Source organism: Agrilus planipennis, unplaced genomic scaffold (assembly GCF_000699045.2).
Source record: "Agrilus planipennis isolate EAB-ADULT unplaced genomic scaffold, Apla_2.0 scaffold34, whole genome shotgun sequence".
In the NCBI taxonomy this organism is placed as follows: Eukaryota; Metazoa; Arthropoda; class Insecta; order Coleoptera; family Buprestidae; genus Agrilus; species Agrilus planipennis.
The window spans coordinates 300407-323091 of record NW_020439170.1 but is presented as its reverse complement, the minus strand read 5'-3'; the positions used below and the strand labels follow the sequence as shown (position 1 = coordinate 323091).

General features: G+C 31.2%; 8 protein-coding genes across 17 annotated transcripts in view; 3 read left to right on the top strand and 5 right to left on the bottom strand.

The window, feature by feature from the left end:
• Nucleotides 1-450: 450 nt before the first annotated feature.
• On the bottom strand, nt 451-2449 carry LOC108739490 (protein max). 3 transcript variants are annotated; one of them, XM_025977963.1, is made up of 6 exons: nt 2202-2449; nt 2071-2139; nt 1873-1980; nt 1694-1817; nt 1425-1628; nt 451-1369 (listed from the first exon to the last, which is right to left on the bottom strand). In XM_025977963.1, exons 1-5 carry the CDS (start codon nt 2238-2240, stop codon nt 1471-1473), a joined length of 498 nt encoding a protein of 165 aa, XP_025833748.1. In that variant the 5' UTR covers nt 2241-2449; the 3' UTR covers nt 451-1369; nt 1425-1470. The 3 variants fall into 3 exon arrangements, with proteins under 3 accessions (XP_025833748.1, XP_025833749.1, XP_025833747.1); XM_025977964.1 differs by having other exon boundaries at nt 451-1354; XM_025977962.1 differs by having other exon boundaries at nt 451-1628.
• Nucleotides 2450-2764: 315 nt separating this feature from the next.
• Nucleotides 2765-4606, bottom strand: LOC112905463 (mediator of RNA polymerase II transcription subunit 6). 2 transcript variants are annotated; one of them, XM_025977972.1, is made up of 4 exons: nt 4341-4606; nt 3952-4184; nt 3670-3844; nt 2765-3180 (listed from the first exon to the last, which is right to left on the bottom strand). In XM_025977972.1, exons 2-4 carry the CDS (start codon nt 4152-4154, stop codon nt 2827-2829), a joined length of 732 nt encoding a protein of 243 aa, XP_025833757.1. In that variant the 5' UTR covers nt 4155-4184; nt 4341-4606; the 3' UTR covers nt 2765-2826. The 2 variants fall into 2 exon arrangements, with proteins under 2 accessions (XP_025833757.1, XP_025833756.1); XM_025977971.1 differs by having other exon boundaries at nt 4391-4605.
• On the top strand, nt 4261-5322 carry LOC108739506 (N-acetyltransferase 6). Its single transcript, XM_018473424.2, has 2 exons — nt 4261-4349; nt 4712-5322. Exons 1-2 carry the CDS (start codon nt 4274-4276, stop codon nt 5311-5313), a joined length of 678 nt encoding a protein of 225 aa, XP_018328926.1. The 5' UTR covers nt 4261-4273; the 3' UTR covers nt 5314-5322.
• On the bottom strand, nt 5183-7897 carry LOC108739508 (flavin reductase (NADPH)). 3 transcript variants are annotated; one of them, XM_018473427.2, is made up of 4 exons: nt 7700-7897; nt 7259-7645; nt 7007-7201; nt 5183-5268 (listed from the first exon to the last, which is right to left on the bottom strand). In XM_018473427.2, exons 1-3 carry the CDS (start codon nt 7770-7772, stop codon nt 7056-7058), a joined length of 606 nt encoding a protein of 201 aa, XP_018328929.1. In that variant the 5' UTR covers nt 7773-7897; the 3' UTR covers nt 5183-5268; nt 7007-7055. The 3 variants fall into 3 exon arrangements, with proteins under 3 accessions (XP_018328929.1, XP_018328928.1, XP_018328927.1); XM_018473426.2 differs by lacking the exon at nt 5183-5268 and adding an exon at nt 5385-5743; XM_018473425.2 differs by lacking the exon at nt 5183-5268 and having other exon boundaries at nt 6661-7201.
• LOC108739505 (N-glycosylase/DNA lyase) lies at nt 7847-13263 on the bottom strand. 3 transcript variants are annotated; one of them, XM_018473422.2, is made up of 6 exons: nt 13081-13263; nt 12705-13028; nt 12349-12631; nt 12094-12288; nt 11846-12002; nt 7847-7934 (listed from the first exon to the last, which is right to left on the bottom strand). In XM_018473422.2, exons 1-5 carry the CDS (start codon nt 13161-13163, stop codon nt 11892-11894), a joined length of 996 nt encoding a protein of 331 aa, XP_018328924.1. In that variant the 5' UTR covers nt 13164-13263; the 3' UTR covers nt 7847-7934; nt 11846-11891. The 3 variants fall into 3 exon arrangements, with proteins under 3 accessions (XP_018328924.1, XP_018328925.1, XP_018328923.1); XM_018473423.2 differs by lacking the exon at nt 7847-7934 and adding an exon at nt 11698-11796; XM_018473421.2 differs by lacking the exon at nt 7847-7934 and having other exon boundaries at nt 11700-12002.
• Nucleotides 8085-11541, top strand: LOC108739502 (zinc finger protein Xfin-like). 2 transcript variants are annotated; one of them, XM_018473417.2, is made up of 5 exons: nt 8085-9205; nt 9830-10768; nt 10829-10961; nt 11022-11221; nt 11290-11541. In XM_018473417.2, the coding sequence occupies exons 1-5, from the start codon at nt 8363-8365 to the stop codon at nt 11440-11442; spliced, it is 2268 nt and encodes a 755-aa protein (XP_018328919.1). In that variant the 5' UTR covers nt 8085-8362; the 3' UTR covers nt 11443-11541. The 2 variants fall into 2 exon arrangements, with proteins under 2 accessions (XP_018328919.1, XP_018328917.1); XM_018473415.2 differs by having other exon boundaries at nt 10829-11221.
• Nucleotides 13264-13342: 79 nt separating the features above from the next.
• On the top strand, nt 13343-15331 carry LOC108739503 (serine--tRNA ligase, cytoplasmic). The gene is made up of 5 exons (XM_018473418.2): nt 13343-13748; nt 13805-14021; nt 14070-14230; nt 14284-14556; nt 14619-15331. Exons 1-5 carry the CDS (start codon nt 13428-13430, stop codon nt 15153-15155), a joined length of 1509 nt encoding a protein of 502 aa, XP_018328920.1. The 5' UTR covers nt 13343-13427; the 3' UTR covers nt 15156-15331.
• Nucleotides 15332-15392: 61 nt separating this feature from the next.
• Nucleotides 15393-22685, bottom strand: part of LOC108739504 (steroid hormone receptor ERR1) — a 33216-nt gene continuing 25923 nt past the window's right edge. For both annotated transcript variants that reach the window (XM_018473420.1, XM_018473419.1), the window contains 7 exons: nt 18870-19025; nt 18660-18788; nt 18056-18179; nt 17375-17599; nt 16799-17142; nt 16393-16565; nt 15393-16171 (listed from right to left, as the gene is read on the bottom strand). In XM_018473420.1, coding sequence (XP_018328922.1) covers nt 16009-16171; nt 16393-16565; nt 16799-17142; nt 17375-17599; nt 18056-18179; nt 18660-18788; nt 18870-19019 — 1308 coding nt within the window. In that variant the 5' untranslated portion in view covers nt 19020-19025 and the 3' untranslated portion in view covers nt 15393-16008. The remainder of the gene's footprint in view (nt 16172-16392; nt 16566-16798; nt 17143-17374; nt 17600-18055; nt 18180-18659; nt 18789-18869; nt 19026-22685) is intronic.

Below are 22685 nucleotides of genomic sequence, written 5' to 3'. Positions count from 1 at the left end.
CAGGTTTGATTTAAATGACTGAACCCTTATTTAAGTAACCTTAAATAAACGATTACAATAAAGGGAAATATATTTTGACTTTTTTATTCCTACTTCAGGTGTTTTGCGCAGATATTTATTAATCATTATGCCAAACATATTGATTCGCCCTTTTTTAAATCTTTCATAATTATTGCGATGTTTTAATTGAAATTGCTTTTTTGCAAGCAACCACAGCAAGCAACTAATGGCTCAACTATTCTGTTGCAAATGGATATACCCTTCATCATCATCAATTCATAATAAAGAATACTATTCCGAAGTGCCCACAATATATCCTAATAAGTGAATTTAAAATAGAACCATCATAGTCTGACCTAATTAATGATTCTGGATTAAAATAATTGAGACTAACCTGGACAAATCCAAACAGGTGTCTTGAGAAGATGGCGGACGATTTGCTCGTATATCTGCTCAAAGAATCTGCATTTGAAGTATTAGATAAATTAATTTGTTGCTTTTGGTAATCAATCATTAAATATACAAATTTAACTTGTATTACATGTTTTGTTTTTCACACATCAAACTGTAAACAATCATAGACATCTAAACAACTGATGCTTGTAAAACCATAGACATATATTAATGGACGTGCCTTAGCCGTATATCGTTGTTATAATTTCTTGGGTCGAAAAGTGAGGGAGATGGTGTATGGTTTAGAACTAGTGTTATCTCTTTCATGACACGCTTACGCACTATCGTAAGAGAGATGAATATTGTCCGAAACTTCGTTCCATCTCTTTCTTTTGTTGTACCACAATTCTGATCGCTAAGGCATGTCCATTAGTAAACGTCGATGTGTAAAACAATCTATGCTATAAAGTGCCATAGATAATATAAGATTGTAATCTGTAACATAGATTTGTAATGAGCAGTTTAAATTGTCTTACCAACATAATCAACCAATATTACTATGGAGTATACAGCAAGCGAGCAAGGAGTAGCACATATACAGGTTGTCCTCTTGGATTTTCATTTTCTGTCACAAAGTGTAAGCTACTGGTTTATGTGATGATTGCAGTACACCTTGTATAAATAACGTGCTTTAAAAACAAAATTTATTAAACTAATAAGTTTTAGATAATTGTACAACATTGTTTCAACACAATGGAAGAGATTTTTAATATATATCACTAAACAAGAATATACAATATTTAGTATTATTTATTCTACAATACTTTCCTGCAGAAGGGCAATGAAGTGTTTTGTATTAAATATTATGTACATATATGTCTTAATTAACGTTTTTTGAGAGTAATATAATTTTTTGTATTTAATTGGCTAGTTGATGTTAACATAAAGAAAAGCTGTTTACCTACAATTTTACCCTCTGTAATAAAAAAAAAACGTACAAGTATATTGTTCAAGTGATTTTTAACACTTACGACATCAATTTATCAGTGTCACATAATTCATCATTGCTATAATTAGTCAGTGGTATGCCCCAACTTTCAATTTCTTGTGTCGTCTTGGTAATGAACTCTCTGTGTCTGATGTATCAGATTCAGATTCATTAAAACTACTGTCCTTTCCAACAGAATTTTCCAATCCAAAAGAATTTGATGTTTTAGCCTTTTCCAGTGTTCGTACTACAAAAGGAATCACTAACTGCCTTTAACAATATTAATTCATTAATTAAAAAGTAAGATATTACTTTGTGCTTCAAGTAAACTGTTTTGTCTTTTGAGGTCCTCAATGTCTTGCTGGTGGGCATTATTTTTTCTTCTCATAAACTGTATATATTCAGCGGCTTTTTTTAAAATTTGGGCCCTACTAGCCTACAAAATAATTTATTAGTTTATCCATTAATACAGTGCATTACCTTTTATCTACTTTTTCCCCATTAAGAGCAGGTACTGAATCTCTCAAACTACTAAAACTATCTTTTATGTGGTCTCTTCTTTTCCTTTCCAAGGCATTATGATGTGCTCGCTTTTCTGCCTTGAAACACAACGATTTATATCATACAACAGAAACTTGTTAAGAAAAAACGTTATTTTGCTAGAGGAAACTTTAAGAAATGCAAGTTACCTGTGAATAATACTGGCTGTTTGACGACTGCCTGAGACTTTGCTGCCGAGAGTCGGAGTCTTCTCCTTCCTTAAAAATAATATACTTTTTGCAAATTGATCTGTAATGGACATAGACAAATTAATACATACGTCGCTTTCAACATCAATGTCGCGATCATCATCACTCATTGTTCGTTGAATACCCGTTTTGACGAATTAAGTTTCTCACTAGTAACAAAATAAATATATTACGAATATTTTCGTAAAATGCGTATGTGTACTAATTCAATAACAGAAACCGTTTCCGCGAAATGACACTTTTTCTTGGCTTTTCTTTTCTCTGTATTTTATATAGATATATTTTAGATCCAAATTATCAGACCTTCAATATACCCACAGAAAATCCTATATCCAATAGAAATGGATGACATGAGCTTTATCTCTTATTATTGTTTTCCATTTTCCTCGTTTGAATTCTAGATTTATTTAGCCAAGGTTAAGTATTATTTGAATGTTACTCGAATTGTTAGCAACAATTACACAAATTACTTAAAATTTATGAGAAAACTTTATTTTTGCGAATAACGACACAAGTTAAATATTTATTATTTAGAAACGTGCAAACTAAAGATTACAGAAACGATAAAATGAAATTTAAATCTTCTTTTTAGTAAATCGATTGATTTTAATTTTTAATTAAAAAAAAAAACGTGTACAAAAATATTTAACTATTATTATTTAAAAAATTAGTCTCCTATATACATACATAAAGAAATCAATTTATTTTCGGTTTCTTTTCTGGTGGTGGCTTTATCTTTTCTTGTTTATCACTCTTACTCTCTTTATTTTCTGTAGTTCCATTTTCTGGTTCAGTTTTTACAACTGCTGTGGGGTTAATTTTTGGCAGTTGGGGCTGAGGCAAAGGAAACTTTTTAATCAGCTCACCTAGAAGCATGTCCACCCTTTGTCTTTGAAATAAGGAACTTGCTTCCTCCTTTGGTTTCTCTTCTTTTTTAACTTTATCAATTCCACTCCTTTTGAAATCCCATGAATAACCTTTACTAGGATGATATCTTGCATAACTAGAAGCTTCTTCAAAAGCTGACTGTAAGTGATGTACTGCCGACAACTGAAAATACATCTTGTATTAACACATGAACGTCGAAATTTGTCATACGTTTCTGAGCATTTATTATAAAAACGAGTGAAACTTTAAAATTTAATTTAAACTAGTTTATAATAAATGCTCGCCTGCCACGACAGCGACTCGTAATCGATGTAATTTGTTTTTTGCGAAAAACAACTTTTTGTAACTTTAACTAAGCTTTTATTATTTATGTTGTTATGTCGAATGAATTTTTTATTAAGTATAGTCTGTATGAAACTGGAGTGCCTTGTAGTCAAATTTATTCAATAACAATATACTGTAAGTATGGCCCAATTGCTTATTAATTTTTAATGATTTCACAATATTTATTACTACTGTTTAAGAAATATAATTTAATGTTTCTAATAAAGCTGGCACCATCCTTAACATGATAACTGAATTGATATTGATTCTCTAATTCACTTTTAATATCTAATATTAATAAATATCAAATAAAAAAGTAAATATTACCAGTCTTGAATTTAATACAGTTGCTAAATCAGGAGCCTGATATATAATTCCAGCAATTATGTAGTAATCAGCAAAAGGAACAACTTGTGTAGGACTGTGTCTATGCTGTTTTCTTATCACATATAGAATAGGTTCTTGAACATGAAGCAATACATACTCTAAACCAGTCATATTTCTAAAACAGATTGTACAATAAATATATGGTTTTAAAATTTTAAACTTTTAATAAACAGCTTTAAATGAAAAACAATCCTTAAAAATTTTATTTACAAAAGCACTTACTGCAACTGATCTGGATTAAGGCGCTGCATTTTTACTATTTCATTATTACATGTCCTATCAAAAAATGGATTAGATCTTTCTGAAAAGTAGTCCATTACATTTCCTGTGTTTAAAATAGGAATCCAAGCTGAATCATGCCATGATGTGCAAAGTGGATGATCAGGAATCCCTGGTGTTAGCCCCAATCTGCTAGGGATCATCATGGAAAATTATTTGCAAGCATGTAACAGGGTCTAAAATGATACATTTTCACAATTTAGTCTTCTTTACAACTCCGCCATCTTTTCCATTTCTATAATGCAAATTAGTCAATTTCCTTTAAATGAATATTATTAGTGTTTCTGTTCTGTACATCAAAAGTTTTATGAAGATTTTTAATATGGACTTACAATTGGAAGGTAAAAACTTTTATAGAATTATATTTAAAATACAAACTTACACAGCTTATTTAAAACAGCAATTGCCAAATTTACTGTTTAGGTTATGTTGTTAATCAAAAAATGTCATAACATTTGATTAATTTCACACATTAAGTGTATACAGTTTTGAAGATTACTAATTTTCGTATTCCGTTTTATTATTAAATATCAAAAGTGTTTAATTAAAATACAATTTAAAAAGAATATTGTTCTTATAAACATTATATAATGTCATTTTTATATGTTGGTAGCTTTTAAGTGTGCTTAAAGTTGCGGGAACTTTCAAATCAAAAATTAAAGGAAAATGTACCTGACATTTCAACATTTTCATTTTTTTTTAGAATCTGACTTGAAAGTTGTGCCATTACACCATTTTCCGGAATATACATTGCAATGCTGTCGTTTATTAAACAATGAATGGAAAAGGAGCGATGCAGCACGGCTACACAGTTTAAAAAGTTCTTCTGATTCTTTGCCAACTTCTTTAATACTTTTAATAAACAAGGAACTTATTGGTCATTGTAAGCTATCACCAATACCATCCATAAAACATGCATGTTTCATCGAATCTGTTGTTATTGATAGGAAATTACGTGGTAAAGGATATGGTTCGTTTCTTATGAGAGAAGCAGAGAAACATTGTAAGAATAATTTAAATTTGAAGACAATTTATTTATCTACAACAGATCGTATATCTTTTTATTTTAAATTAGGATATAGTCAATGCGAACCTGTTAGCATTTATGGTGGTCCGTTAAATAATAAAATTTCAAATTTTAATTCAAATAATTCTGTTTTAACAAATAATTCAATGATAAGAAAAGCGAATAATAATTCGTCTCAACCGACTCCTCCGGTACCTCCACCTCCTCCGCCACTAAATTATGGTAATCCACTACTAAAGTTTCAAAAGAAAAAGATATATATGAAACGCGATGTATAAAATTTTCATTTTTGCAAGTGTGAAAGAATTGAAAATGAAAAGTAAACAATTTACGAATTGAAAGAACCATGCCCAGCTTCTTATAGAAAAAAATATAGCTAAAATTAAACATAGTTGCAACATTCTAATTCGAGCCACTAGGGTACTATGTTCCAAAGTCTCTTATTACATATTCAATTTCCCCGCAGTGACGGATATTTCCAAGTAACGTACCTATCTTGGATTTTTTTGGCGTTTTCTGTTTATCAGAGCTATGTTCCTAAACGCATTCTATACCGTCTTGGTAAACAAATTCGGATAATCATGATGGTGATGCCTCTGGTGTCCGTCTTGCGAGGGGTAGACGAACTCACGATAGATATATTAGCTGGAGGAAGCCAACCAGTGGTAAGGGAATCATCTTAAATGGTATCTGTTATATGGGTAACACCTATAATAAGAAGACGTGTAAGCATTGCAGAGTCAACCGAAAACATATTCCTGGTATTAGAATCTTCTGCTGAAGAACAAAAAGCTGAAATATAGAGACCTATTCCTTCTCACATACCCACCACATGTAAATCATAAGATCTGCTGAGAACCAAACTGGGCATAGTTCTTTTTTATTTTTATAACAAGGATGCAACTTTCTTTCTGGTTCATAAAATAGATATTTATTGTTTTTTACAAACGGTATTATTATTAAATTTTTTCATATCCACTTATTTGGACTTCTATTTAAACTATGATATATATTGTAAATCTTATCATGACTTTTAAATTTTGAAAAGATAATAGGAACGAAAAGGGAAAGCTGCATTTTTTATATAATTAAAGTAAATTATACATTACAGAGGTCGTTGAAGAATACCTAACAATTTTACGTGTTATCTTACAATATTTTTATTAATGTGTGTTTCATTAAAAATGTTTATGGAAAAAACGAAATCCATTAGCATTTTTGTTAAGTGTGTGCTTCATTTAAATATTTATGAGATCAGATTTTAACGACTATTGTGCTTATTCAAAACTTGTATTGTGAAAAATTAAAATACAATTGATAGTTATTTTGTCGATTAAAATATAATTATGAAATATAATTACTTCAACCCAATACCTTGTTTACAATAATTGCAATATTTCTCCTAAGAATTTCGAACGTTGCAAATTTTAAACAGTAACAGAAGTCACAAAAGATGGGGCTTGGTATAATAAAAACTACTGCATCATTCAAAATTAAAATGATAATTTTATAAACCGTCATCTTGAATATATCACAGAACAAAATTAAATGCTTTAAATTAAAGTTATTTAATAAATTATTACTTATTTGTAACGAATTGTTGCTGTGAAAAGGAAACATATCAATGAATTGCTTACAAATTATATTTCCTTTAAATATAACATATACTTATGTTAGACTTACACTAAGTTTCTTTTAAGGTGGAGCTACAGATATGCAAATAAAGTAAGATGATAAATAATAGCAATTCTTTTAAGGAAAAAATATAAAAAACAAAATTTTTATTGTAATTTCAACAAACCAATTTTGAACTTACGTTTCATCAAAAGTTAATTTTGTAATTTGGTTTAAAATTATAACTAAATATGTAATTGAATGCTTAATCAATTCATGTTTTCTTATTATTTCAATATTAGAGTATAAAAACTGTAAATGGGTAAAATATTACAATAACCAACTCCTTTCACTCACCTTTCACCTCACACTATTGAAAATATCCACTACTTTTACATAAAGTTGTTTAGTATTTTGTGCAAATACCACACACTTTTCCATAATGTTCAGGCTGAATTAAGCTCTCAATTAAAAATCGACCTAAATCATTTTTAGAAACTACACGTCCTGGAGAAGCATCATGTTTAATTTCATACTGAGCACCAGGTTGATCTATGAGCAATGATTTTAATGATTTAAAGTAACATAAAATAAAACATGTTGTTGTACCTGCTATATGAGGCGGAAAAACAGCTATATACTTCAAACCAGACTCTTTAAGAACATCATACTGACGTTGGTGATCGGCATTAAGGTGTTTAAATACAGCAGGAACTTTCTCTGGATCATAAAATAAAAATGCAGACAAACATACTGATATAATTTCAACATTAAGTTCTTTCATAGCTTTTATAATATTTTTCATGCCTTCACTAAGGTCAGTTGTCGGCTTTAAATCATTACGAGTCCCTAAAGCAACAACCACTGCTGTTACATTTTTAATTGCGTTTAATACATCAGTGTAGTTTAAAACATCCCCTTTAACCACTTCAACACTGTTTCTCAGATGATCCGGAAGCTTTGCAGGGTCTCTCACAAAAGCTCTTACATTCAAACCTTAAATTTAATAATGTAAATATATTACAAATTAAAAAATTAAAACTAATTTACCTTTTTTAACCCCAGCATCTACTGCGCAAACACCGGTCATGCCGGTTGATCCGAAAATTACTATTTTTTCCATTATTATTTACGGTATATTACTTATCAAACATGGAAAATTAGTCCTGTAGTTTATAATTACAATGAACCACCATATAATTAATTTTGTTCTATTTTAATAATTTGTCTTATCAACAAATACTATTGCTGTGGTCTGTCAAGGCCAAGTTTCACGTACCAATCACTGTCAGAACCATAGATAGTCAAAACATAGAACTGCCATGATATATGTTTTTTTCCAAATGCTACCAACTGTCTTGCAGTAAAACTTCCTAATCATTTATAGGTTTTTTATTTTATGAATTTAAAATTTAAAATTTTAAATGCCTTACAAGTTACAATATTTTAATACAAATGTTCGATTTTGCATTTATTTCAAGAAGATTCAATGTTATTTTATCTTTTTCTATATTGAAGAAACCTATTAAAAACGGTTTTGCAAACGGAAATTAAACAAACGAATTTCAATTGTTGCGTTGCTTTAGTAGCGATTCGAAAACAAAAATTGTTTAAGGCAAGAAATTTTCTCAAAGTTATCGTGCAGTTGAAAAGCAAAGCTATTTTGATAGAAAATAACTGCTTTAAAGATATCTAGTGGTTCAAGTAGTTAATATGAATAATCCGAATAATATATTTTTAACAGTCCATCAATTCGATGAGGCGGGAAACGTTAACTCGATGCAATATGAAGAAGATGTGGTTACACAAGAAGTGATTGCTAAAATACCAATTTCAACAGAGGATATTACATTAACACCCCAAACGAACTGGAATTTTATTCCAGAAAACAAAGTAAATTTAAGTTATCGTTATTTAGAACCTGAGGATTCCTCTGTTACAATAATAAAAATTGGGGCAGTAGAAGACCTAAATCCATTAAACTATGCCACTGAAATAAGTACAGTATTAAACGATCCTGGAGACTGCAAATCATTTTTAAATAATATATCTATCGTGAAACCCAAACAGCAAAGTAAAATTCCAAACATTCCTATAATGATACGCTGCCAGAACTGTGATACCAATTTTCCAACAAAATACCAATATCAAAGACATCAATGTGAATTTAATGCAGAAAAAGTAGTACTAAAGCCTGACGCAGATGTGAGAGATATTGATAAAGGTATGCGAATAAAGTACGATTGTACAACTTGCGGTAAACAGTTCGTAAGTAAAAATAATTTGGAACGACATCAAACTAGTCACAAGAACACCAAAGAAAACGTGTGTGAACACTGTAAAAAACAATTTGTTAGCGAAAACCGTTTACGCATTCATATTGAAAATCACTGCAAAAAAGCGGGAGATATTTCAAAATTTTACCGAAGTGACGTTACCGTTTGGAAATGTACCAGATGTACCCAAGTTTTCGCAACTCCTGCATTTGCTAACAAACATAGTGAAACTTGCAATTACAAGACATTCTCAGAAGGTGGTGATAATAGGAAGCTACAGGTAATTAAATTTCAAAGTTTTTATTTGTTTTATCACTGCTTTCATTTTTTTTATGTTAACTTTATGAAGTAAGCGTTGATTCTGACATTCTTGTAAAAAAATCTTGTCCATAAGTAATTTAGTTATTTGTAAGCATTGGTGGTCTGCTCCCATAGCTATGAGTCTCATATTTATCTAATAAAATAGAATGAATTTCGTACTGGTTTTGACTAAAGCGAAATATTTTGTGTTTATGACTAATTTTCTTCTACACACAAACTTGTGTTTTTTAAGGCGTAATCAAAATCACATTTTTTATCCGATTAAACAGAAGCAAAATAATTAAAATAAAATTAATTACTCATCTAATACATTTGGAAAAAAATGTACACTTTGGATTATGAAACTAGAAGAAAAAATGAAGTTGAGGTGCCAAGGATTTACTGTACTGAAAAAATTCAGAATTAAGACATTTTTTTGCTATTGTTTTTTAATTTTATCCTCAATTTCCCCATAAATACTTCAGTTAGATGAATTAGTTTCACCGATAGTAACTTCTACAAATAAGATAAGACTTGCAGCTTCAGGAGCAGTTCACTCACACTTAAATTATTACAGCATTTTATTTTCGAAATATTCTTATAGGTAACGAATAATAATTTGGAAGTTTGTTTGCAAAATTTTGAAGGACAAAAATCAGTCAGAAATATGAATTCGGAAAGTTCAAATGTGGAGGACGATAACTGCCAACTAAACATTGAAAAAATATTAACTGAGATCCTTTTGCAATGCGAATTTTGCAATCGAACATACGCAGAAAAGAACGCGCTTTTGTCTCACCAAAAGTTACACGACACTTCAACTAATTACGGATGTTCAACTTGCGATGAAACTTTTGAATCTTATATAGTAGCCTGTAAACACTGGATGAGCCAGTGTTCAGACAAAGCAAATTTATTTTATTTACCGAAAATGACCTATTGCGAATATTGCGATCGTACATTCAAATCTCACGAGCTCTTGTATAATCACAAAATAAAAAAGAAACATTACACTGCGAAAATGTTCAACTCGAAGGACGTGAAAATTCAAATGAATGAAAATGAGAAAACTAAACAGTTACGCGACGAGAATTTCAACTGCGAAAAGTTCCTCGAAGATAAAGACAGTCTCGTGAAACTTATAGAGAATGTCTTGACCACGATGACAAAAGTCTCGGAGGAAAATAAGATCGACAAAATTATCGATACGTCGCAAGACAATAAGGAAAATCAACTGGAAATATTGGAGAATGGAACGGTACAAGTCAAACAGGAAGTTATTGTCAACGAAAATGGACAAAATGACGATGCGGATAATGTAAAGATTAATGACAATAATAACAATGAGCCTGAAAAAAAGAAACGAGGTCGAAAGCGGAAATGGCCCAAACAGGGCAAGATAAAGAAACCGTCTTTTGATTTAGAAGAATGCTACAGGTACCAATGTGAAAGATGTAATGATGTGTTTAGAAGCGTTGCAGATCTTGATGATCATAGGGAAAAACAACATGCTTCTAGTTTCTCTTGTGACGAATGTGGACAGGTACCATAATTATTTTTATATTTTAGTGAACAGACGATAATTGCTATTTGTAATTTGTAGGTCGTTCACAGTGCAAAAGCACTGGTTATCCATAGTCGAGCACACCAGAGTCTAAAACCTTACGTGTGCGAGCAATGTGGAAGAAGTTACTCCCAAACATCTCATCTGTGGCAACACATGCGTTTCCATCAAGGTTTTTATTTCGTTTTATTGTTGTTTATTAAAATTTATTGCATTTTCTTGTTATATGTAGGAATAAAACCGTTCGCTTGTCCTCATGAAGGTTGTGAAGCTCGTTATACAATTAGACCAGATTTAAAGGACCACATACGTAAAGTACACACTCGTGAAAGGCCATTCAAATGCGCTGTTTGCAACAAATGTTTCTTAACAGGTTCCGTTTATTATCAGCATCGCCTTATCCATACCAACGACCGAAGATATGGTTGCGATGTAAGTACAACAATGCATTTAAGAAATCAATTTCGATATTAACTATGTAATATTTTCTGGATTTGTAGATCTGTGAAAAGCGCTTTTTTCGAGCAGACGCACTTAATAATCACAGACGAATTCATACTGATGAACGTCCTTTTCCTTGTGAAATATGCGGTCGAGAATTTCGCCAAAAAGGAGACCGAAATAAACACGTTAGAACCCAACATCCCGATTAGAGATAACACGATCTATTATACGTCCTTACTCAATAAGTTTAAATTTGATAAGATTTAATTTTGGGAAACAAAAAATGTGCATAGAACAAGTACTTTTAGAAATAAAAAAAAAAACAAAGTGCTTCCGACAAGCGAAGTAAATTACTAGTAAGAGTATAAATTACATTCGTTTTTATACTTGATAACAATTTTAAAAGTTCACTATTTAACGTTTAATTTAATATCTTATTATGATAGGAGTAGTTACATATTATAAAAGGTTTAGCAAACTGTTCGATTAAGATTTGTTAATAAAAAGTATTATAAAATAGCTAATTTGTCAATTTATAGATTTTGTCCTTTGATCACTGAAAGCTTTTACAAAAAAAACTGATAAATAAAATACTATAAATCAATAACTTACCACCTATTTCATAACTAAACAAAGCTTATTACTTCCAAGTGTAATGTCAAGGTTTCTTCCGCTTGATTTGTGGTGCTTCTTGAACAGAGGTTTTGTTTTTAGCACCTCTCTTTTCTCCTATTTCTTGAAATTTTTTTAAATCAGCACAAAAAAGTACCTAGAACATTTAATTATTTACATTAAAAAAATTTAGTTGTATTTTTTCCATTTAATAAAAAATCAATTCAAATAAAAGTATCATTTCATACCGTTTGTGCCCAACCAGCCAAAGGACCATATAAATTTCTAAAGTAGTCTCCTATTTCATTATATAATTTGTCTGTGATTGTCTTTTGCTTTGCCAGTTTAGGTAAATAATATTTTGCAGCTATTTGATAAACATGAGTGTCTACTGGTAGAGCTTGTAAATGACCAAAAGACATCAAGCAAATGCAATCTGCTACCTAAAAGAAAATAAAATGTAGAGTATAGTATAATATATACTTTATAAAGGCTGTAGCTACTTTAGCTCCAATCCCGGTTAATGTCATTAAGTTCCTTTTTGTATCTTCATAATTCATTGATTTAATTTTATCTAACCACTCTTCTCCTCCATTACCAATAATAGCTTGTGCTGTTTTATTAATATACTTAGATCTGTATCCAAATCCATTTTCTCTTAATATTTGTTCTACTTCTGGGTCAGCTAACTTTTCTACTGGGGGAAATCCATAATAAGCAGTTCCATCAATGTCACATATTTTTTGACCAAACAGCCTAGCTAATTTTTCTACCAAACTTGAAATACTGAAAATTGAAGTTAACATAACTACATTGTAGATAGTTTATTATCATTACTATGTATCTCACTGTCCCTCACCGATTTATATGATTGTTTTGGGAGCATATAAATGAGAAAATATTTTCAACAACATCTTGCTTCAATATTCTAATTCCTTTAAAATTTTCAGCAGCTTCTTTAAAATTTGAATCAATTTTTGACCATTTTTCATAATAATGTGATAAGTTGACATCATCTAATCTAAAGTACTCCTTTAATATCGCTTGACTATTTATGTTTTCAAACGAACCAAACACTTTATATAAAAGATGATCTTCGTGTTGTTTTACAAACCAAACTTTATTTTGAAATACCCCTATCCATTGTTCCTCCTTGTCATTTTTATTAATGACGTTTTTCCACCTTAAAGAAAAGTATTATAAAAGTATAAACAATTGTATTTATATTTATATACCTAAAACTTTGACCTCCATTTAATGTTCCTCGTAACTGTAATTCTTTGCTGGAACAAACTAATTTTTGCCAATTGTTTAACATTTCTATTCCTCTAAATATTAATAAATGTCTATTTTATAACCTAACCAAATACAAAACACATGAAAAATAAACCGTGGCGGTAAAATATAAAATGCGATCGGTTTATGATCGGTCATTCTGTTTTGGATTTCACTCAAATCAAAATTACTGTGAGCTGAATGCAACCAGTTTGACTTTTGAGTTGTATAACCTTACCTTTTTGATGAATGACCGCATTGCAGTGAATACTTGCATCACCCTAAACAAGAGGCAATTAAAACAAACATGGTATTAGATTTAGATTTATTTCGAACGGATAAAGGAGGAAATCCTGAAAAAGTTAGGGATAATCAAAAGAAGCGATATAAAGATGTAGCTTTAGTAGATACCGTGATTGAAAAGGATGCCTTATGGAGACAGTTAAGGCATAAAGCAGACAACTGGAATAAGTTAAAGAATTTGTGTAGTAAAGTGATTGGCGAGAAAATGAAGAGAAAAGAAAATCAAGGGGATCCAAATGATGATGTACCTGAGAATGTTAAATCGATATTGGAGACTTTAACAGCAGATGCTTTGCAGAAACTTACTGTTAATCAAATAAAAAAGGTGAAATTATAGTAACAACACCTGTCACTTACACTGTATTATAATTTTTTTGATAGGTTCGGACTTTAATTGATGATGCAATTGTTCAAAATGAAAGTGACCTCTTAATGACTGAGAAAGAAAGAAATGCCGCACTTAGAGAGGTGGGAAACCATCTGCATGAATCAGTACCAGTAGATGATGATGAAGATCATAACAAAGTTGAGAGAACCTTTGGAAACTGCGAAGAAAGAAAAAAATACTCTCATGTAGATTTAATCCATATGATTGATGGTAAATAAAGGTTTTCAGAGTTGTTATGGTGGTAATATTTAATTCTAGGAATGGATAGTGAAAGAGGCGCCGTTGTGTCTGGAGGAAGGGGTTATTATATGAAAGGACCTGCAGTATTTTTAGAATTCGCATTGATTCAATTTGCATTGCAAAAACTGAATACAAAAGGGTACAGTCCTCTCTATACTCCATTTTTTATGAGAAAAGAGGTCCGGCATTTTTGTTACATACTTAGAACTCAAAATTATAAAATATTTTGTAGGTGATGCAGGAAGTTGCCCAGTTGTCTCAGTTTGATGAAGAGCTATATAAAGTTATAGGAAAAGGTAGTGAAAAGTCAGAAGACAAGGATGTGGAAGAAAAATATTTAATAGCAACTTCTGAACAACCAATTGCAGCATTCCATAGGGACGAATGGATTTCTGAAAACGCTCTGCCCATCAAGTATGCTGGGGTCTCAACTTGTTTTAGACAAGAAGTAGGATCACATGGACGAGACACGAGAGGCATTTTTAGGGTACATCAATTTGAAAAGGTACCTTTTGATGTCTTGTAAGTTTTAAGATTAGATACATGAGTTACATATGTATATTTTAGGTAGAACAGTTCTGTCTAACGTCGCCTTTTGATAACAAGTCGTGGGAAATGTTTGAAGAGATGATACTAAACGCTGAAGAGTTCTACCAAGAACTGCAAATTCCGTATCGCATAGTAAACATAGTTTCAGGAGCTTTAAATAATGCAGCAGCTAAAAAGTTTGACCTGGAGGCTTGGTTTCCTGGCTCTGGAGCATTTAGAGAGCTAGTGTCTTGTTCAAATTGCCTTGATTATCAAGCAAGAAGGTTGCTGGTACGTTATGGGCAAACTAAGAAAATGAATGCAACCACGGACTATGTACACATGCTTAATGCTACCATGTGTGCAGTTACTAGAACAATTTGCGCTATCCTGGAAGTACACCAAACGCAAACTGGAATCAAAATACCAGTGGTATTAAAACATTACTTGCCTGAAATATATAGGGAAGAAATTCCTTTTGTTAAACCAGCCCCAATTGATGTAGAAAAAGAATCGAAAAAGACGAAAAAACAGAAGGAAGGAATAGCCAAGAAAAAAGGTGCAGGAGAAGAATAATGTATAAATTTCCATAATAATTTAATTAGAAAATTGAAGCTTTAATTTTCTACTTTTGGGCATTTATTAAAGTTATTTATTTATTAAATAAGTTCTGGAATATTATTAATTTGGTGAAATTTTTGTACTTTAATCAGTTTACGGCTTATCTCACTCAATTAAAAGCAGTTTTTGCAGTTAAACTTTTTATTTGTCTTCCTTTATCCTTTTCTCTTTTCTTTAAAAATACCACGCAGCTACTTCTATTTTGTGGTTTTTATTTATCTAACTTGCCTTGTTACACGATATAATAAAATTTATTTGTAAAATAAATTCTTTTCTAGATAATATTTACAAAATAACTAAGTAATCTTCTACATTTAGCTATCACTGGGTTGTTCTTAATTATACGTTAGAGTTTGATAGTGTATGGATATCGTCTTATGTTTGTAAATTAAATATAAAAACAGCAACACAAACTTCAACTTTAAAAATAAAATTGCCAATTTTTGAAAAAAATAAAAAGTTAAATATCCACAACCAAATAACAAACTTAAGCAGAGCTAAAAATAAAGTAGGCTCAAACTTTAAATAAAATTTTTCATTCTATAGCATTTACTAAGTTTTAATAAAAAAATAAACTTCGAGATAAAAAATTAAGACGACATCCACGAAACATGGGCAATATCATAGTATGCATTAATTTTCCATGTACATTTATATATAAAAAAAACATTACTTCTTTTTCTTATAAATGGACAGACAAAGGTAGGGTTTGATTTTTGCGTTTGTCAATAAATATTATTGCACAAAAATCCGACGATCGCAATATAGATCTTGTGAAAGTTAATTATATTCTGTTATGACAGTAAGGCTACCGATTGTACGCTTCCAGCATTTCTAAAAATAGTTTGTTCATTGGCACAATATCCTGATGATGGACATCAATCCAAAACTTTCGCACCACCTGATCTGCCTGCCTTAGTGCTGGCATACACAGTAATAATTGCTGTGTATGAAAAAATGCAGTCGAAGGCCTTAAAAAACGTCGCACATACAATAAAAAAAAACCACTCGCTTATCAATCATACAACAGTACAGTTATTTTTTATGTCTAAAGAAATTGTTATTGAAAAAATAATTTTGATTGTTATTTTGGTCTAAATTCAAATTAAACTAAAATATGACGAGAAACATAAAATTAATTTTGATAACGCACGTTTTAGGAGAATAAACTTTATAGTAACTAATTTCTTACCTAAGAATTCCAACTGCATCAATTAGTGAAATAACAATGGAATCCCTAAACTTTTTCAAAGAATGATACTCGTCTAATCGGGCATCAGAGTTGGCTAAAACTAGGGCTTTCATGAGGTAGTACTCTTCTTTTAAAATCGAAAGGTTATCTATTCTCTCCACTATATGAGTAAACTAAAAAGAAAAATAGTTTTTATTATTGTGGCATCACAGCGAACAATTTCTGATTTCTTTGGAGATTTCACTATTGTTATATCTATTTATTATATGTATATTTACTTAATTATAGATGCTCATTACATACTCATTATAACATTTGTTAACGTGAACAATAAGAATCGATAATGTGAACAACTACTGTTTTCTTCGGTTCACATTATCGAGTGTTTATTATATTAATTAATTACTGTTTGGTATAATTCTCCTGCTCCACAATCCCTGCATTGTCTTTCATCCATAGTAAAATCGGAGGCGAATTTAAGACGTCCAAGACTCAGGAGAGGTAGACTTCGATATGCAAGCGTGAGGGTTAAAATTTCCGCCCAGGTGCTCTGAAGCATTCGCATCTGATCGTTCAGAGACATGTCAGTAAATCCGGGTAACTGTTTCGCCCAGCCGATGACGCTTACAAGTTCACGATCATACAAATCACTGAGAATTGAAAGGAAACGATGTTTGCTCGGTTCTAGGGCTGTATTCATATCTAATACATCCGGTTCACATTGTGCAAGAATGTCTAATAATTTTATATCTGAAAAAAAAAAATAATAGGAGTAATATACTTAGTATAATAGAAATAATGTAATCTAATTAAAGTTTTTTAGTTGTATTCTATTTTATTCCTTATACGTTTAGTCTTTATTTTAAATAAAAGTTATCACGATATTGCTACTTAATATCATGCAATTTTTTTAGTGGACGAAGCAATTAGTTATTGAATAAAATGAAGACCAAAAGTAACAATAAATATGAAAATCAAATACCTTCTAAAGCAAGACTGGGTCTTGCCGAAACAACCTGTATTTGATATGGCATGTCAGGGTTTCTGCGGTACTTCTGTCTTCCTCCTCGGACCCTATCGAGTCGTACGCCCTCTTTCAGCATTCCCGAACGGAGACACTTCCGAAATCTGCATGCCTGACATGCCTTTCGTCTCCTTTTATTAATCTCACATTCCCCATTGGCTGGACAGGTGTACTCTATGTTTCCTATTTCAAAAGGCTAGCTAAATAACAGTAGTAGTATATTCTCATGTTTTAATCTGGTCCTAATTTCAATAATAATTTGATCAAAATTTAAAATTACTTTTGAGCCGTAACATAGGACAATATTGAGAAATGCAAAAATAATAGAATTAATGCATAAATATACCGATTAATTAAATATATGATCTCTAGTTATGGCAGTATATCGCCATCTACTAATATTGCTGTTAACAGAAGTATTTCATATGCTTGAGAAAGGCCTAACAAAGATATGCATTTCTTCAACATAGTTTATAATATACGTGATAAACTAAATCAATAAGTTCTTGGCTAATAATAATTTACTAAAACTACCAGACGTGGATAACGATTTCGAACTTATTACACCTCATCAGCACGCCGTAAGCAGTCTAGATAAATCGTCGACCAAATTGACTTTAGATATGTATAGCTAGTTACCTTGGATGGTCCTTTTGAAAAATGCCTTACACGCTTCACACGATGCCACCCCGTAATGGAAACCGGAAGCTACATCTCCACAAACAAGGCATAATCTTCGAGGTATATCTTCTTTTGTATTATCCTGTGTGTAAAAGAGGAAAAAAGTTAAGAAAACGTAATAAAATATCTATAAAACAAAAATTACCCTCACTCCAATGATTAGCAATCAAAAATACTTATAAGAAAATTTTAGAGGTGGTGATAATTAATGTTTTTAGGTCGTGTGTAAATATAGATTTTTATATCAATATTCTGTAAAAATATTGTTGGATAACTGCTACTGAAAGGGTATCGGATTAATTTTCGGCTTAAGGGAAATTTTGCGTTTTTTTTATTATGCACGAAATTTGGAAATTCTGTGCAGTGAGAGAAAAATTTATGGTACTGTTATGAACGAAAGGTCTTCTGCAAATTTAGAGGTCCCCTCCGGTCCCCACAGGTAAATAGTGTAATATAATTAAAAATGACAAAAAGATGTTTGAAAATTGTTTTTTATTGTAGTAGTCTTTCTTCTACACAAAAAAAACATTCGGAATGGGGCAATTTGTATCATAATACTCACATCTACACTTCCTAATCCTGAGTCCATGTGAGGTTGCGTGGTCGAAGAGCAATATTGTCGTTCAGGACTTGTTGAACAACGAATTTTCCTCTCATATTGCTGCTGGCTTAATCTATCGCTGAAATCTATCTGAAATTTTATGAAAAAAGAATAAAAAAAATGAGTTTTACATAGGCACCCACGTATCCTATAATTTGTTATATTTCTCACCCCGACATCGTGTATTACGGTTGTCGTTGAAGGTGAATAGATATCGCTATTTGAAGGAGAGCATTCTGTGAACGCGGCTTCCATCTCCTTTTTGATGTGCGAAACCCCTCCAGAGGTAACATCTGAAGGAGTCCCAGGGTCAGCCATCATACAAACCTGAAACAAAAAAGAGCACAATTGTTAAAAAATTTAAAATGCGTTCTTGTCAGGACTCCACACAGTTGAAATGGGATATTACTATATAATTCAGCTTTTTAATTCCGTAGGTATGTCGAAATGAAAAACTTCTTACCGGGCTTAGTACTTTCCTTCAATCTAGGACCTTAAAATTTGGCACGGAGGAAGTAAAGGGGGTAAATCCAAAAGTAATTTATTTCAGATATGTGAAAGAGGTAGAGTGGTTTTAGTGGGTAGGTTCGAGGAATCTGACTACCCAGTCGTACGGACGGCTGGGTGTATTTTGAACATTTCCCTTCTTGCACGAAAACAAACAAAAAGAAAATATGCAGAAGCTACGTCTTTGAAACAGAGAAAAATTCGAATTTGTGACTGAATTTAGGAGTTCGAGTAGGAAAGTTTGACTGTATATGGATTTTAACTAAGTTAAAGTTGAAACTATAAAAAATTTATCAACAAAAGAAACGGTTTAATATATGTATTTCTTTTACAATGCCCCTATAGTTCATTTACGAAAGATTTAAAAATCGTTTTTATGGTAAATTTAAATTACAAATTAACTTGGTTATGATTGTCAAACATAATACAACAATCAAACTGTTTTAAAAGTGATAAACGATTTAATTCAGAGGTTCCAAATCGGTCTGGTGTTTGGTTTATTTTAAATTTTAAATCGCCTCAAACTGACACAGTAAATATGCAAATTGGTAGCAGGTTTGTCTAGAAAATCATTCACGTGATAAAGACAATCATTCGGTTATTTAAGTGATACCTATCTGAAATAGGAATCTACAGTTCAAAAGTTTCGTAAAGTGCAGTTTAAAAAATGATTTAATTCGAGATTGATACAATTATTAATGGTAGAAGGACTCATACCCGTCAACTTTCAAACTGTTTTTGTTGTTTACGTTGTGTCTCATTCTTCCGAAAAAATTTAATAACTGAAAAATGAAAAACTTCTTTACACAACTTTTTATTGACAAAATAATCCATATCATCATAGTTTATGGTGTTACTTATCTCTGCCTGTATCAGTAATAGAGCCAGTGGATTATTTTTTTTTTTTAATTAACTTTACCCACTACAAATAACTTCAAATCAATGAGAAAAAATTTTTGTTACTGTCACTCCTCCGCCGGGAATCGAACGCGGGCCCTTGGTTTTACGCACCAGTACTTTACCGCTAAGCTACGAGCTCTACAGTGGGTAAATTTAATTTCCAAAATTAATTCGCTAATGCCCTGTATTTAACCCCTCACAAGAACTAGGGTTCAATTTTTCTTGAGAAAGTGAAGACAAGGCCTTCGATAATTAATTCTTCACTCTCGTTTTAAGATATATAAAGATTAAGTAATGATAATGATTCGGGCTTCTTTGCAGTCTTATTAGAGAAAACGTGACAGTTCTTCGTTCTTCGTCCTGTTTAGACTCCTGTCGAGCCTGTCTAGACTACTCTTTTTTGATTGTCTATTGATTATAACAATTGTAATTATTATAAACAATTACAAAGCTAAATATGTTGATATCGCTCACAAATAATAATAATTGTTATTTATAAGGATTATACAACAACAGATACAGTTGTCTACAGATATTTATAGTTCTAAAATAGTTTTAATGCATATATGTAATCCAACTACGTATTAATAATTATTATTTATCGCCTGAAGAGGTTAAACAATTACTCGTTGACGAAACGTCGCGAATAAGAATGGTATTACATATATTAATTTCAATTTGCTCCTTGAGATCATTACTCCTTATAAATAACAATTAGAAAGCTAGTTTGCAATAAAATATAATTTAATTTTGTAAAAATTATACGATAAAGCCAAATACGAAAGTGATGGGGCAGTAAAAAACTATATTAATCTGTTTTTAATTAAAAAAAAAATAGGTTAATAAACAATACAGAATGCTTACAAATAATCCGTAATGACTATTTTAGAATAATTATCTCCTTTTGGTGTTTTAAAATAGACTAGTTTCTAATCTATGAAAGACAGGTTCAAAATAATAAAACCTGGAGCATATTAAATGGTTTCATTGGTGCTATAAAATAACGTACATTCTAAATATTCGTCAACCTTTTATATATATTTTTTTATCTTTAATTCGCCCCCTTAGTTCATACTTTCATGGCGTTAAAAAAATATTTAAAACTTTGCCTTAGCACAAGTAGAGAGTACGTAATTACAAATTAAATGTGTTTTCTTTTTAGAATGTTACTACTTATTAGTTTTACATGATACTTAACACACTGTAGAATTATTTACGATTACGATTTCTGGACTTGATAAGTGACTTTTTGAATCGGCATGGTTTTGCAAATATCCTGATGTTGTTAACACACTTCGTGAATAATTTATAATCTGTTGTTATATTCCGCCTACTCGGTCAGGATAAAAAATTGCTTTAATTTTGATTAGCAAATTCGATGAATACTGTCGTTAATAGATTGATGAATGTGGCGAAGCAGACATGTTGTCTGCTTATACTTAAAGGTAATACTATAGCTTGTCCCAAGATAATGTATCCCCAAAATAAGTTTGAAAGAATAACATTAAATAGCTGAAACCCTAACGCCAAAACATGACACTATCTTCACCAGGAGTTCAGTAAAAAAAATTCAAAAAATTCTTATTGAATATAAGAAAGGCTATAATATGTATAATTAAATATTAATTAATGTAAGTAACAAAGCACTGTCCAGGATATTTAAATCATCCTGTAAATCAAATTCCGTTGTTAAGCAGTGTGATACCCAGTGGCGTAGTTAGATAAGCAAAGGCCCTGATGCAAAATATTTTTGAGACCCTAATTACACAAAAAAATAATACATGGCATCGGTTAAAATTTCTTAAACGCTTGGGGTTTTAGTGCATCACACTACCTACCCTAATATGATAGTTACGCGCCTCGTGATACGATGACACCACACCTTAACAGGGAAGGAAATTGTAATTGTAATTGTTTAATTAAAAGTGGATTATTATTGGAAATTTTAAAATTTTTATTTTATGAATTCAAGTGTAACCTTTTACAATGCATGCGTTAGGTATCGGAATGTGAAAGGGGGAGGGGGGTTAGGTCAGGCGTTACAATTAGCGTTGCCACCATTTCAGGCTTTACATAAAGTATTTCTCGACTAAATGGTTAAAAAAAAAGTACTCAGCATAAAAATAAACTATTTTATTTTTTGTTTCTAAAAACATATTTTTTGTTACACCTAGCAGCCAGTAACAAATTGCTCTCGCTCTTAAATACATTAATAGCCTCTACACAGGGCAAACAAAGATTTAAGTAAACTAAAAGTTCATTTTTAATTAGTTTTAATGAAGCTTTATTTCTGTCGTCCCGCCACTTTGCTTTCATACCAGAGAATACTCTTTCTGTAAATGCTGAAGTGGCCGGAACGGACAGCGAAAGTGACACTACTTTGAACAGATTTGGGAAATCAGGTTGTTCCATAAATATGGCTTGCCATTTTTCTGTGCAATATTATTGATGTAAAAATACTCTGAATTTCGAATAATCGCTTACAAAATTACGATGTTTACTTAAGGCCTTAAATAAAGTATTTTTGCGTACTTTATGTGTCTTGTAAAGTATAACGTACGCACAGTCGAAATAGAGTAC